Below are 15,886 nucleotides of genomic sequence, written 5' to 3'. Positions count from 1 at the left end.
AAGTTAAAATGGTTTAAATTGCTTTCAAGTACCAAACAGCTCAAAAGAAAATGCCAAAAAGATGTTTCATGGGTTTATATATATATCTCTCCATCAAATTTCTGCAGTGTTTTGCAGTTCAGAGTAATGAATAAAATATGATTTGTATAAGGTAGTACATACTACAGGTGTGAAAGTCTTTACAGTCATCAGCTACTACATCATATGATACATAAACATACTTTTTATTCTTTCTACAGGCACCAAGTTTTATCCAGAAAGCATTACATGGCTCCGTTTATAAATGGAAAAAAACAAACAAACAAAAAAACAATGAAAAAGAATACAAACATACTTATTAGACAGCCTAATGGTGTCTCAAAATCAACAAAATGTACCAAAGAAAGGTGAGTCCTGGTCTTATTGTCAGTAATAGAGAACACAATGCAGAGGATAATAAAATAGCACTTTACGGGTCAGAAATTTGTGATGCAGCATTTTAGTTGGAGAGCATCTACTACAGATGTGATTTACCTGTAGAAACACTACAATCAGTAACTGAATATATTTCAGATACTCCACAAATAACACCTTTCTTTCCCATCAAGCTCATTAAGCACAGCAGCCGATTCGCTCTGTCATCCAGTGTTAACCTTTCAATCACGCACTTGGGCACTTTGTGAGGGGCATGAAAGGTTTTTTCACATGATGATTCGCGGTTCAGGAACAGAGTCTATGATGGATTTATGAGGCAGAACATTGGCACCGTTGATGTAGAGTTCATCGTTCACAATCACATCCTCGCCCAGAACGGTAACGTTCTCCATCCGCACCTGACCAACACAATTGCAGTACCAATCCTCATCATACACACAAAAAATTCTACTTAATGTACAAGCCACAAGAGATTATAGAGAACTAGAGTAGGGTTTAAAACAGCTCAGTAATAACCACCCATTCCCATAAAGCTCTCAGCAAACACTAATGTTTTTGTTTATTCTAATATTTTTACAATACATATTTTATCCTTAAAATTAATTGCTTATAGACTATAGTTTTGTACTGGTTCCCTCATTCTTTTTTTACATTACATCATTCACAATGCTTCATGATATGAGCATTCAAATCAATAATATTCAACATTATTACTGATTTCATGACACTGACACTATTAGATGAACTGAACTGGATGATGACATCACTGTTTCCTCTAGAGCTTCTTTAAAGCTGAATTGAACTAATTTCATATTGATGAACTTTACACAGTTATTTAACCAAACTGAATTAACATTGAACTTACTTCAGTTGAACAATGACACTATTGTCTTTTTAGCGCTGCTTTACAGCAGAATTGAACTCTGTTTGCATCAATGAATCATTATTTTCCTGTTTATCAGGTAACACTTTATAATAATGTTCAGTTATAAGTCACTTGTAAATTATTAGTTAATGATGAACTAATCATTTACAAAACATGATTATATGTTCATAAATGATTGATAAGTGATATGTTAACATTTTATGAATGTTTTATTAATTCAGTTATAGGTCATTTATAAATTATTAGATAATGTTCAACAAATCATTTACAAAACATGAATATACATTCATATATGATTAATAAGTGATATACTAACATTTTATGAATGTTTTATTAATTTGGTTATAAGTAATTTATAATTTATTAATTAATGATCAGTGATTAGTTAATGAGTATTAGTAAATTATCATTAGTAAATGCTCAGTATATGATTTATTGATGAAGTTGTAAGCTGGTCTGTGTTCAAAAGCACAAACATGCAGGCATACTAAAGCACTATTTTTAAGAAGAGTAATTTATTTGTTTTGAAGTGGATAAACATTTATAAATGCCTTACAGTCAGGTGATTCCAGTGGATTATATTAAATCCTTTCACTCATCAGCACAGACTTGTGTTCTGTGTGGAGTCTAGTGATGAAGTCATCCTCTGATCCGGATTTACCTTCCACTGAAGCTCACATCAGGTGCACAGAGTTAAACACTCCATGTGTGTCAGAGAAGACAGCTGTCTATACCCTCACCAGTCAGCACTTACACTGCTGTACACACTACAAAGTGTTCAACACCTGTTATAGATGATGTGTAAATGCATGAATAAATCATTTACAAAGCTTTCTGCATCCCCTATTCTAAAGTGTAAACTATTCTTCACTTGTAAATGTGTTACGTATCATTTGTAGACCTTTCTTTCCTGTTATAAATTATTTGTATATGTATACAAGTCATTTATAACACTTTCTGCATACCCCATTCTAAAGTGTAAACTATTTATCACTTATAAATGTGTTACACATCATTTGTAGACCTTTCTTACCTGTTACAAATTATTTGTATATGTATACAAGTCATTTATAACAATTTCTGCATCCCCTATTCTAAAGTGTAAACTACTCATCACTTATAAATGTGTTACATATCATTTGCAGATGATCCATGTCACTCCATCACAAAAAAATAAATACATAAATAAATCAACACTCTGCCACCGTTTAACCAGCACTTAATCATTTAATTTTTATCTTTTTTTTAAGGGAACAGCTCCTCACCATAACATGAAAACGCACCATAAACTGATAATAAACGTAGTCCATTATTTCGTGCATTATTTTCAAGTCTTCAGAAGTCGTACGATGCAATCGTATGAGGAAAATATTCTTATAACGTAATATAACCATTATACATTAATAATCGTATCAATCCGCTGTTTCATAACTTTCAAATTAAAATTGGCGCGTCTTACAATACGACACAGGTTTGCGGCAATGACGTCAAACCTCGCTCCTTATTGGCTGTCACATATGATTTGAGACTACCATAGAGTGTTTGCGACATGCCGAATTTGAGTTGCTGTGTTAGATTCAACGCGACGTTTAAAAGGATGGAAATGCAGATCAGAGGAATGTTTGCAGCGACTAAACACTTTAATTTCATTCTGTTACTCACACACAATTATGATTTGCTGTCATTTCGCTTGTAATGTACCACACGCGTCGTTTTGTCTGTTCTGTATACTGCTTTTTGTAATGTTTTAAATAAATTATTGTGACTAATGTACATTTATCTGCCTGTTACACTACGTATATTGTCAAAATGGTTATGCTTAAGGTTATAGGGTGGAGTAGGGAGCTTAAAATTATTCTTTTTATACAACAGTATATCAACTAAGATAACAGTCACTGTAAATATATCTATATTGCGTTTTTATTTTTGTGAAGTGGCCAAAAAGTGGTCATGTTTAGGTATAAGGGTTGAGTTAGGGGCTCAAAGATATCTATATAATAGTAAAATATATTTGCATAAAAATATTATAATTTTTATATGAAAATATATAATTTAAATATCGGGATTTGTATAGATTTTTATATCCTGTAACTGAAAGATATACTTTGCATATGGCAAATAAATGGTAAATTTACAAATTGCAGTTTGTATATAATTTATAAAGAAGATCTGCAAATGATATGTAACACCTTTATAAGTGATGAATAGTTTACACTTTAGAATAGGGTATGCAGAAAGTGTTATAAATGACTTGTATACATACACAAATAATTTGTAACAGGAAAGAAAGGTCTACAAATGATGTGTAACACATTTACAAGTGAAGAATAGTTTACACTTTAGAATAGGGGATGCAGAAAGCTTTGTAAATGATTTATTCATGCGTTTACACATCATCTATAACAGGTGTTGAACACTTTGGTGTGTACTGGAGTGTAAGTGCTGACTGGTGAGGGCATGTGTCTCTCTGAGACACATGGAGTGTTTAACTCTGTGCACCTGATGTGAGCTTCAGTGGAAGGTAAATCCGGATCAGAGGATGACTTCATCACTAGACCCCACACACTCCACACAGAACACAAGTCTGTGCTGATGAGTGAAAGGATTTAATATAATCCACTGGAATCACCTGACTGTAAGGCATTTATAAATGTTTATCCACTTCAAAACAAATAAATTACTCTTCTTAAAAATAGTGCTTCAGCATACCTGCATGTTTGTGCTTTTGAACACAGCTTACAACTTCATCAATAAATCATATACTACTGAGCATTTACTAATGGTTTGTTCTTCATTTGTTCATGATTAACAATTGTTTATTGAGATGATACTAAAACAATTTTGTCATAAATACTTCAGTTATTATAAGTGATAAATAATGTCTTGACTAATAACTTATAAACCATCTACTAATGATCTGTTTGATTTATTTAATTAAGATAACTTACAACACATTTGTAAATTGTTAGCATAACACTTGTTAATCATTTATGAACGTATATTGTAATGTTTTGTAAATGATTCGTTCATCATTAACTAATAACTTATAAGTGTCTCATAACTGAACTAATAAAACATTCATAAAATGTTAACATATCACTTATTAATCACTTATGAACGTATAGCCATGTTTTGTAAATGATTTGTTCATAATTAACAAATAATTTATAAATGACATAACTGAATTTATGAAACATTCATAAAATATCACTTATCAATCATTTATAAATGTATATTCATGTTTTGTGAATGATTTGTTAATCATTAACTAATAATTCATAAATGACTTGTAACTGAACGTTATTATAAAGTGTTACCGGTTTTTCTTTTGTACTGTGAATGAAAGTCTTTAATATTGTTATTCATCTTGGAGCTACAGTAGTTTGCTAGGTTCTTGGCTTAAAGTTCTTTATAGAAGGATTCCTTTGAAACTGCTATGGAGAAAATTAATGGGCAAAATATTTCCAAAATCAAGGCTGCTGAAAAGTTGGGCGATCACCATTGAGCTCTATTGGTGAAACTGTGAAACTCACCCACTGCCCCACTGATGAGCTCCAGCCCACAATGCATGACTCCAGCCAGGAATGGGAGCGTATGTGCGCCCCCTTCAGAATGGTACAACGCTTTACTCTCACCCCGTCCTCCAGAACGACCCCAGCTCCGATCGTTACATTAGGCCCAATGGTACAGTTTTCCCCGATCACTGCCGTTGGGTCCTGGGTTGAGGTTAATGGCATATGTCAAATATTTTTAGTACATGTACCATATTCTGCTCAAAGCACCTGCCTGGAGGTTTCTAGTATGCCCAGTAAGACCTTTATTAGCTGGTTCAGGTGTGTTTAATTGGGGTTAGAGCTGAACTCTGCAGGACAGTGGCAGGTATGGACACCCCTGGCTTACAATATACTTAAAAGCACAATATACTTTGTTGCTTTAAACATTTTCCATTTTTTAAAAAGAGAATAAATATGACCTACCTGAAGGAAGTTACAACTGTCCCTAAATTCATTTTGTTAGTTCACTGGACACATTGTGTCTAGTTATGGATCTCTAATGTGACAATATTTCCTGAAAATCCAGAGTGAATTTTTTACTGGAATAGAAGTCCTCTGTCCTTCATTTAGTATGGATTCATATTAATAAAAAGATTCAAGAAGATTTTTTCATTTTTGAATTTAACTGCTCAGAGCTTTTTTTTTTTTTTAATGTATGTGAACATACCATAACCTTTCCATTATTTTGAAAGTCTCAGAAGCCTAATTATACTGTTATGTTAGCAGACATCGTTGTCCGAGTTTATTCTTCATTTAAAGTGTTATTAAAACATAATTTTGACAAATAGTTAAGTGGATTTCTGTCTTTCCCCATAAAGTAAATAGAAACTCTACCTGCTGAGAATAGCTGCCAGGGCATGTTACGAATATGGATGTCAAGTAAACTGACTTGCGTTAAATGGTAAGGATGTGACGAGAAAGTTCTCACGAGACGAGACGAGACTCGAGATTGAGTTCACGAGACGAGACAAGATTTTTACACACTATTTTTAAGAAATCTTCAATGGCGAAATACATGACTAGAAAAAATAATCTGCAGGTGTATTTGAAATGTTTTAACTAATCATCTTGTAATGGATGTAATTTCAGTTCTACTTTCTGAGTATGAATTATCATATGCAGTAAAAGACAACAATACTCAAGCACTGTAAAAGGTTTTGCCACAAACTCAACTGACTGACTTCTCTTCTGTATGATTTCAGTCTCTTCAGACCTTGCTGTACATGATTTATGAGCTTCTACAACTTTTGACCTCCTAACTGAACTCCTTTCCCCAAACTGATCATAGAAATAAAGACAGTATAAATAAAAATGGTAACACTTTACAACAAGGTCTCATTTATTAACATTACTGTATTAACCAACATCAACTAACAATGAGCAATATATTTGGTACAGTATTTATTAATCTTTGTTTATGTTAGTTAATAAAAATAGTCATTCATTGTTAGTTCATGATAGTTCACAGTGCATTAATAATGTTAACAAATGAAACCTTATTGTTTGTGCTTAATAAGATTAAGAGAAAACTGTTATTCATTTTTATGGTAACACTTTAAGTGCAACTATAATCGCACTCAATATTCAAAGTGCAAATAAGACCAAATTTGTCTTTGATACAGAGCTAAGAGATGGTTACAACTACACTGCCTAGCCTAAGATAGTTTTCATATTAAGAGACATATGTATTCATCAGGGAGCCGCTTTCAAAATTCAATCGCGTTTGAATGCGCCCTCGCGTTTACTTTCACTTTCAGCAATCGCGCGTAACTCTGTAAATATGGAGCGGCAGCGACCGTTATCCAACTGAATTAAATGTTTTTTTATTTAAATACAAAGCAAAAGGACAGTGGAGGCGTAATGTAAACGTAGCGGTGGCATATTCTTTCCTAATCATCCTAACACTCTGTCATGGCAATATCACGAGACTACTTTTCGCCTCGACGAGAAATCTCGTCACATTTTAGCCTCACGAGATCTCGTCACACCCCTATTAAACGGATGCTACAAAATATTACGAGTGTGTAAAGTGAGATTATTTTGTGTTACTACTACCTTGTGGACACAGTCTACATAATTAATATCAACATGTCAGACTAAACAAGAAGTAAATCTCCACTTAATGCATACTGATATAAAGAGACAGGACAATAAAAAAAAGTCACACCACAAGAACATTTCCAAGGAATCCTGGACCAGTGCGGAGCCTCTCAGGAGCCTGCTGCCGTACGTACTGCAAGTACATGCACATGCCTGTCAGGAAGTCTTTGGGCTGGCCAATGTCCATCCAGAAACCTGGAGCACAGACAATTAACTTAGTTAGCAAAAAAACAGTTTTGCCACCACTAATGGCTGCCCCAATGTGAATTACAATTCAATCACAATTCTTTATCGATTAACTTGCTGTTAGTGAATGTCCAGTAAAAAGTCCATTGTGTGGAGTATCTCACGTGAATACATTTGTTATGGCTTAAGTGGACGTAAACAGGTGGGTAATAACTGGATATGTGTCAGTATATTACGTCCATACATTCAGCAGCCAAATTAAATACCTGTCTGTCATTAATGTTAATCAAACAAAAAAAGTTAAATAAATGTATACATGTTAAATAAACCTACTGTATCTGAAAAAAGATTTTAAAATTTACTATTGTTTTTGTAATTTGCTTCTTTGTTCTTTTATATAGCCTAACAAAAATAACATAAAATTTATCATATTAGCCAATGCTCATATTGCCCACCGGTACATACCAGCTGATATACAATGTAGTCTTGATTTGGGTGATCAATCTGCATTTGAAAGTTTGAAAGGGTTTTAAATCTTCTAAATCAAGTAAAATGACTCAAAATCAAGTAATTTAAGCATGCCAAAGTCAACTTTAATCATATAAAATGTAATTTCCCAACAGCAAAATTGTGGCCAGTGAAAATGCTGAGTGACTAGTAACTTTGGAAAACCACTAGCCACAGTGGCTGGTGAGCAAAAAAGTTAATGTCAAGCCCTGCTGAAAAGGCAAATATGCAAATAAGAACGTTAACCCAGGCCATACAAATGCCAAGTGAAACCTTGAAACCTGTTACTATTCACACCAACTATATTTCTATACTGTAATTCCTAACCTAGAGTTAAGACTGAACAATGTGAAGCATGGAAAAAGATAACCAAGGATTGTGTTAATGCAGGATTTAAATGGGCTGATGGTAGCAATTTTAACTATTTTAAGTGTGAAAGGCCCATCTGATTATTTAGATGAACTGTAAAGGAATTATATTAATGAACATATAAGTAAAGGACCTGAAGTACAGATGCAATATGGTGTTAAATATATCAATATATGCTTGTACTGGAAATCGCTCTAATTAAGCATATTTCAGGTGAAAGATGTGTGATCCTTTACCTTGCAGCTCCATGGCATAAAGGTGTCCCTCCTCTGCCATGACAGGAAATATTTCCTTCTCAATGGAAGTGGGTTGCAACTGAAGTACAAAGTACAAGAAAATGTTGAAAAACTTTCATAAAAAACAGAAAACAATCCTACCCCCTGAAATATATCACTGACATAAATGACCTGAGATATTGTGCCAATCTCTTTCACAGCCCTAGTTTCTGGAAATAGTACAATAAAACTAGCCACCTTGATACTCTTTGTTTAGCCAATCAGAGGTTTTTTGAGAAGCCGTCTATCTACATTTAGATTTAGATTTATGCATATGGCAGATGCATTGGAAGCAACTTACACTGCATTCAAGGTATACATTTTTTCATGTTCATGCATTCCCTGGGAATCAAACTCATGTTCTTAGCTTTGCTGGCACATGCTCTACTGTTTGAACTACATTGATGAATGGTAGATGAACTTGAGAAGTGTGAAACAATCACGATTTCTCATTTGTCAACAATGGCTTAACATAGTCACACGTCTTGATAGGAATAGAGGAAAATAACAGGACTCCCAACTTTGAAGTAAAATTTTGATGACATGGGCTGAATCAATCTCACGCACCTATTGGAGATTTTGAGGATTGGCAATTCATTTTTAATTTAATCTTAAAACTACTAATTACCCAAAAACTTAATATTGTAGTAGATCCCACTTTTTAGAACCTTTTTTCTATATGTCAAGATTGCATGCTGGTTAGCTAGCTAGCTACCTAGCTACCTTATTACAGTTATAAAAAAATACATTCAACAACACTTTTGATCAAATACTTATTTCTCTACGCCTACAGAACCTATAGATGACAAGCAGTTTTGAGAATGGATGGATTGATTTATAGAATAAAGAATATAGAAGGTTATGTGCTGGGGACATTTAAGAGCATTTCTCTATCACATCAAACTGCACAAGTGCTTGGTCAATACCAAGCAACCGACCCACAGTAAAAGCTATAGACCCCTTAAAGGTGCCCAAGAATGCTTTTTCACAAGATGTAATAAAAGTCTAAGGTGTCTCCTGAATGTGTCTGTGAAGTTTCAGCTCAAAATAACCCATAGATTTTTTTAAATTAATTTTTTTAACTGCCTATTTTGGGGCATCATTAACAATGCACTGATTTACACTCAGCACCGCCCCTTTAAATCGCGTGCTCCCTGCCAAAGGAGCTCTCGACTATATTACAGCGCATTTACAAAGTTCACACAGCTAATATAACCCTCAAATGGATCTTTACAAGATGTTCGTCATGCATGCTGTTCACCTATAAAACAGAAACTTGCTGATTTGTACTAGATAAAACCAACACACCATTACATATGCATAGATTATTTTACCTGATATGAAGTGTGCACTGCAAACACAAGTATTATTTATGATTGTCTCCGTCCAGTCTGTACGCCGTATTGCTTTCAACCACAATTATCTTTTTGATTTCTGTGAAGGAATGTCTGCCGGGATCTGGTAAAACTTTAGTTTTGAACCAAAAGTCCTGTTCCTTCTATTCTGGCTGTCAAAAACGCAACAAGACAACATTTTAAAGTCAAAACCTCAAACTTTTAGCGCACCCGCTATTAGTTCTTATTTATGTTTTGCCTCCAGCTAGAGCAGTGACGTCACAGTGACGTAGGCAATTAAGGGGTCTATACTTACGGGCCTTTTTGAAGCGTTTCATGTGAAGTGTTTTAATGTCATGTTTCTTTAGCTCAAAAAACAGAACATGGTGCTAGCAATGGTCATGGGTTTGATTCCCAGGGAATGCATGAACTAATAAAAATATATAAAAATACCTTGAATCCCAAATCTTTCCATATTTTTCATATTCTGTGCGATGGTCATTTCACAGCAGTGACTGAAGTTAACTTTTCCATTAAGGGGGATATTTGCACCCTTAAATTGATTTCCTGGGGCATTTTTACCTTTATAAGGGCAATGTTTTTCTAACCTTTATATCAAATTCTTACATTTAATCAAATTAAGGCTATGATAAAATCAGTATCAATAAAATCCACTTTTGCACTGCAAAAGTGGCACAAAAGCTGCATCTGAAATGGCATTTAGATATCTTTACACAGTGTTTAATAGAAATTCACCCTATCTATTTCTTAAACACATGTTATTGATCTTATCCATGTATGCATTTCATTTGAAACCTTTTTTGACCTTGCAATTTTTCATCAAAATCATATCTCGACCTTTTGGTGACATATCCTATCATTTATCTACTTAAACCCCACCCCTTTCTTACAAATCAACTGCACAAAATTACACTGAACAAAATTATAAAAGCAACACTCCCATTTTTCATGTGCTGAACTCAAAGATCTAAGACTTTTCCTATGTACACAAAAGGCCTGTTTCTCTCAAATACTGTTCACAAATCTGTCTAAATCTGTGTTAGTGAGCACTTCTTTGCCAAGATAATCCATCCACCTCACAGGTGTGGTATATCAAGATGCTGATTAGACAGCATGATTATTGCACAGGTGTGCCTTAGGCTGGCCACAATAAAAGGCCACTCTGAAATGTGCAGTTTTATCACACAGCACAATGCCACCAATGTCGCAAGTTTTGAAGGAGTGGGCAATTGGCATGCTGACTGCAGGAATGTCCACCAGAGCTGTTGCCTGTGAATTGAATGTTCATTTCTCTACCATAAGGCATTTCCAAAGGTGTTTCAGAGAATCTGGCAGTACATCCAACCGGCCTCACAACCGCAGACCACGTGTAACCACACCAGCCCAGGACCTCCACATCCAGCATCTTCACCTCCAAGATCGTCTGAGATCAGCCACCCGGACAGCTGCTGCAACAATTGGTTTGCAAAACCAAAGAATTTCTGCACAAACGGTCAGAAACCATCTCAGGGAAGCTCATCTGCATGCTTGTCATCCTCATCGGGGTCTCAAACTGACTGCAGTTCGTCGTCGTAACCGACTTGAGTGGGCAAATGCTCACATTCGATGGTGTCTGGCACTTTGGAGAGGTGTTCTCTTCATGGATGAATCCCGGTTTTCACTGTACAGGGCAGATGGCAGACAGTGTGTATGGCGTCGTGTGGGTGAGCGGTTTGCTGATGTCAACGTTGTGGATCGAGTGGCCCATGGTGGTGGGGTTATGGTATGGGCAGGCGTATGTTATGGACAACGAACACAGGTGCATTTTATTGGTGGCATTTTGAATGCCAATTCCTGGAAACTGAAAACATCCCGGTTCTTACATGGACAGCATACTCACCGGACATGTAACCCATTGGGCATGTTTGGGATGCTCTGGATCGGTGTATACAACAGCGTGTTCCAGTTCCTGCCAATGCATTCCCCCCCAATACAATAAAACTGCACATTTTAGAGTGAGGACGACGAGCATGCAGATGAGCTTCCCTGAAACGGTTTCTGACAGTTTGCACAGAAATTCTTTGGTTTTGCAAACCGATTGTTGCAGCAGCTGTTCAGGTGGCTGGTCTCAGACGATCTTGGAGGTGAAGATACTGGATGTGGAGGTCCTGGGCTGGTGTGGTTACACGTGGTCTGCGGTTGTGAGGTCATTTGGATGTACTGCCAGATTCTCTTAAACGCCTTTGGAAACGCCTTATGGTAGAGAAATGAACATTCAATTCACAGGCAACAGCTCTGGTGGACATTACTTCAGTCAGCATGCCAATTGCACACTCCCTCAAAACTTGCGACATCTGTGGCATTGTGTGATAAAACTGCACATTTTAGAGTGGCCTTTTATTGTGGCCAGCCTAAGGCACACCTGTGCAATAATCATGCTGTCTAATCGGCATCTGGATATGCCACACCTGTGAGGTGGATGGATTATCTTGGCAAAGGAGTAGTGCTCACTAACACAGATTTAGACAGATTTGTGAACAATATTTGAGAGAAATAGGCCTTTTGTGTACATAGAAAAAGTCTTAGATTTTTGAGTTCAGCTCATGAAAAATGGGGGCAAAAACAAAAGTGTTGCGTTTATAGTTTTGTTCAGTGTATATTGATTGTACATTTTACCAATGAAAAAAAATATTTTTGAAAATCCAATTTAGAAATGATAATAGTGTTGTGAGATGGCATTTGAGTCAGTCCTGACCTGTATTCTTCTCAGCATGGCAGGACTGAAGATGTACATCCCAGCATTGATTTTGTTGGAGACAAACACTTGTGGTTTCTCAACAAAACGGTGTATTCGTCCAGTGTCCCCTTCATAAACAACCACACCATACTTAGATGGTTCTTCCACTTTTGTCACCTGAAACATCAGCCAGATGTTAATGTTGGTGAGTAACAGAGAATCAGGTGAGTAATGTCCTTTTCCTTAATATTCCTTTCAAGATGTAGGATGTATGAGGCAAGAATTCAAAGAGGTAGAAATTTACAACATATCACATTTGGATCTAAAAATGTACTTTGAAAGAATCTTTAAAACTTCTCATATAGGTTTGAGTCTTATTCAAATCTTTGAAAGTGAGACCGTATTTTTCACAAAATTTGCAAAAGAAAACGGATCCCTTACAACAATCGTGCCCTCTCTGCCATGCTGTTGGTGGAACTTCAGCATGTCATCAAAGGGGAAATCACAGATGACATCACTATTGAGAACGAAAAAAGGTTCCTCGTTGTCAGTCAGCAGCTCTCGAGCCAAAGCCAGAGGACCAGCTGGAAAAAAAAGGCTACGGATTTACAGTTTCACATTGACTGAGGGTTGTGCCATCAAAGCGATATGCAAATGTTAACCCACCAGTGCCTAGAGGTTCCTTTTCATGTGAAAGGGAGATTTTTATTCCAAGCTGTCAAAATCACAAATAAGATTGTATTACTTTGATATTCTCCACATATGACAGGCTATCTAAAACATGAATGTTCATTAAAGGGTTAGTTCACCCAAAAATGAAAATAATGTCATTTATTACTCACCCTCATGTCATTCCACACTGTAAGGCCTTCATTCATCTTCAGAACACAAATTAAGATATTTTGATTAAATCCGATGGCTATTTGAGGTCTGCATTCACAGCAATGACACTTCCTCTCTCAAGATCCATAAAGATACTAAAACTATATTTAAAACAGTTAATGTGAGTTCAGTGGTTCTACCTTAATATTACAAAGCGGCGAGAATACTTTTTGTGTGGCAAAAAAAAAACAAAATAACGACTTTAACAATATAGTGGTGGGCCGATTTCAAAACACTGCTTCAGAGCTTTGTGAATCGAATCAGTGACTTGGAGCTCCAAAGTCATGTGATTTTAGCAGTTTAGCCGTTTGATAGGAGATCCGAGTCACTGATTCGATTCGTAAAGCTCCGAAGCAGTGTTTTGAAATCGGCCCATTACTATATTGTTGAAAAGTCGTTATTTTGTTTTTTGGAACGCAAAAAGTATTCTCGTCGCTTTATAATATTAAGGTAGAACTACTGAACTCGCATAAACTGTTTTAAAAATGTTGAGAGAGGAAGTGTCATTGCTGTGAATGCAGACCTCAATGAGCCATCGGATTTAATTCTTAATTTGTTTTCCAAAGATGAATGAAGGCCTAAAGCCGGGCACACATTTAACGACTAGCTAAAACATTCTAAGACTATGCTCAACACACAGCGATTGTTTCCTGCGACTGAAGCAGATTTAAATACTTTTTTTAAACACCGACTGTAATTGCTGACTGAACGCAACTGGCTCTGACTGGATGCGTTTGAGCATTATCAGTCATAAGTATCAATTTACATTCATAATCGGCCTTACAATCTTTAAGTGTGTCTTCGGCTTTACGGGTATAGAACGACATGAGGGTGAGTAATAAATTACATTATTTTCATTTTTGGGTGAACTAACCCTTTAAAACCCAATAAGCATACCCTTTGCTCCTGAGCTCTCATCTCTCGCTCCAATAGCTCAGACATGTAGCTCACAGCCAGAATGACATGACGGACTCCAGCCTGACCACAAAGATGGCAACAATGAACATTATATGAATGTACATCCAAATGTAATACTTCAGAAAAAAAACTAAATCTTACTGTATAAAAGAGTGTTCTCAGCTACCTTGACTAGAGCTTCCACCTGATGAAGCAGGATGGGTTTGTTGCAGAACTCAACCAGTGGTTTGGGCACAGTGAGAGTGAGCGGCCGTAGCCTTGTGCCATAGCCACCAACAAGAATCAGAGCTTTCATGATGGGTCAGTAGAGCAGGAAGCAGTCAATGCAGATGGGCATCAGGTGCAATCATGTATGAACAGTACCTGAGAAACACAACAAGAAACATTTGGAACTAGAAGCCTTAAATAAGTCCTCATTATATCAGTATTTATAAAGGCATCCAGACACTAGTGAACACGGAGTCACAAAGTCACAAGGTAAAGTATTTGACACCTATATCTGTCCCATTAGAACACACCCACACAGCACAGCTGCAATACCTGAAAATCATCTCTCTCTATCTTTTACAAAGAGCTTGATAACCAGTCAAGCCTGGACACACCAAGTCATTCTTTCTTTATGATTACTATTTTTCCACATTTTTGAATAACAGTAAAGCCATGGGGTGCATTCTGGGATGCCTTTTTACATGCCTGGGTTCCCATGTATGCTGGACACTTTTTTGGATGCTTTTCATTCACTAGCCACCGCAACTCATAAATGTCAAAATGACAATATTTGTCTGAAAAACTAATTTAATATTTATCTTTTTAAAACATGATAACATAAAAATAATACAATTTAACTAATTATTATTACTATTATAATTACCAGTCAGTAAAACTGTACAGCTCATGTTTCATTGTATTTAATGGTAAACTCACCCAATAAACGATTCACCTGCTGCTCTGATTTGATGATTACGTTCAAATAATCAACAAAACATGGCTTTTAAACTCACTTCCACAAACAAACTTTAATTAATCTTTAATGTCGTGTCTATCTGACAGATTTAAGTATCTATAATATTCTGTAATGAAGTGAGGTGAGTTGAGTTCCGTACAGTGATGATGAGACAGCGAGAGGGCGGGGCCACAGCTCTGAAACTCTGGCGTCATGGGTCAATAGACTGTACCAGTATTGTGAGGGAATCTGTGGACGTTTGCCGTAAAGTCCGGTAGATTTTACAACATGAAAACATCATTTAAATCATCGAAGAGTGATTACGAAATCATTTGTTTTATGACAGAATACGGTATAAAGCTAGTTATAAACAAAATACAAGATTAACTGTTTACATTGGCTATGGTGTCCCCCATTAAAATGACACACGCGGTCTCATGGACCAATCATTTCATAACAACGTGGCGCAGAAGTGAATAAGAGCCTAAACAATCATTTCATAAGAAAAGTTTGAAAACATTTAATAAAGTAAAAAAAAAAAAAAAAAAAAAAACATAAGAAAAGGCAAGCAGCTGTATTTATAAAATAAATTACCCTATATAACATTTGTTTAGGACAATATTGTTTATGCTTACACGCAACCATGTTTTAAGAGTTTTGTGAGTAGGGCACAGTGATGCCCTAATTTAATCATGTGTTCAAATGTAATAATAATAATGTAATAATATCTGACAGCGAATAGCGTATTTTTGTATTAACATCCATAACTGAAAACGTTTCT

General features: G+C 35.8%; 1 protein-coding gene across 1 annotated transcript; it reads right to left on the bottom strand.

Moving 5' to 3' along the window:
* Positions 1-203: 203 nt before the first annotated feature.
* On the bottom strand, positions 204-15,300 carry gmppb (GDP-mannose pyrophosphorylase B). The gene is made up of 10 exons (XM_048166891.1): positions 15,087-15,300; positions 14,329-14,525; positions 14,142-14,222; positions 13,029-13,077; positions 12,804-12,946; positions 12,381-12,539; positions 8,253-8,331; positions 7,022-7,149; positions 4,834-5,016; positions 204-812 (listed from the first exon to the last, which is right to left on the bottom strand). Exons 2-10 carry the CDS (start codon positions 14,455-14,457, stop codon positions 681-683), a joined length of 1,083 nt encoding a protein of 360 aa, XP_048022848.1. The 5' UTR covers positions 14,458-14,525; positions 15,087-15,300; the 3' UTR covers positions 204-680.
* Positions 15,301-15,886: the final 586 nt, after the last annotated feature.

Source organism: Megalobrama amblycephala, linkage group LG2 (genome assembly GCF_018812025.1).
Source record: "Megalobrama amblycephala isolate DHTTF-2021 linkage group LG2, ASM1881202v1, whole genome shotgun sequence".
NCBI classification, from domain to species: domain Eukaryota; kingdom Metazoa; phylum Chordata; class Actinopteri; order Cypriniformes; family Xenocyprididae; genus Megalobrama; species Megalobrama amblycephala.
The sequence above is the reverse complement of the archived record's forward strand: the minus strand, read 5'-3'. Positions and strand labels throughout refer to the sequence as shown.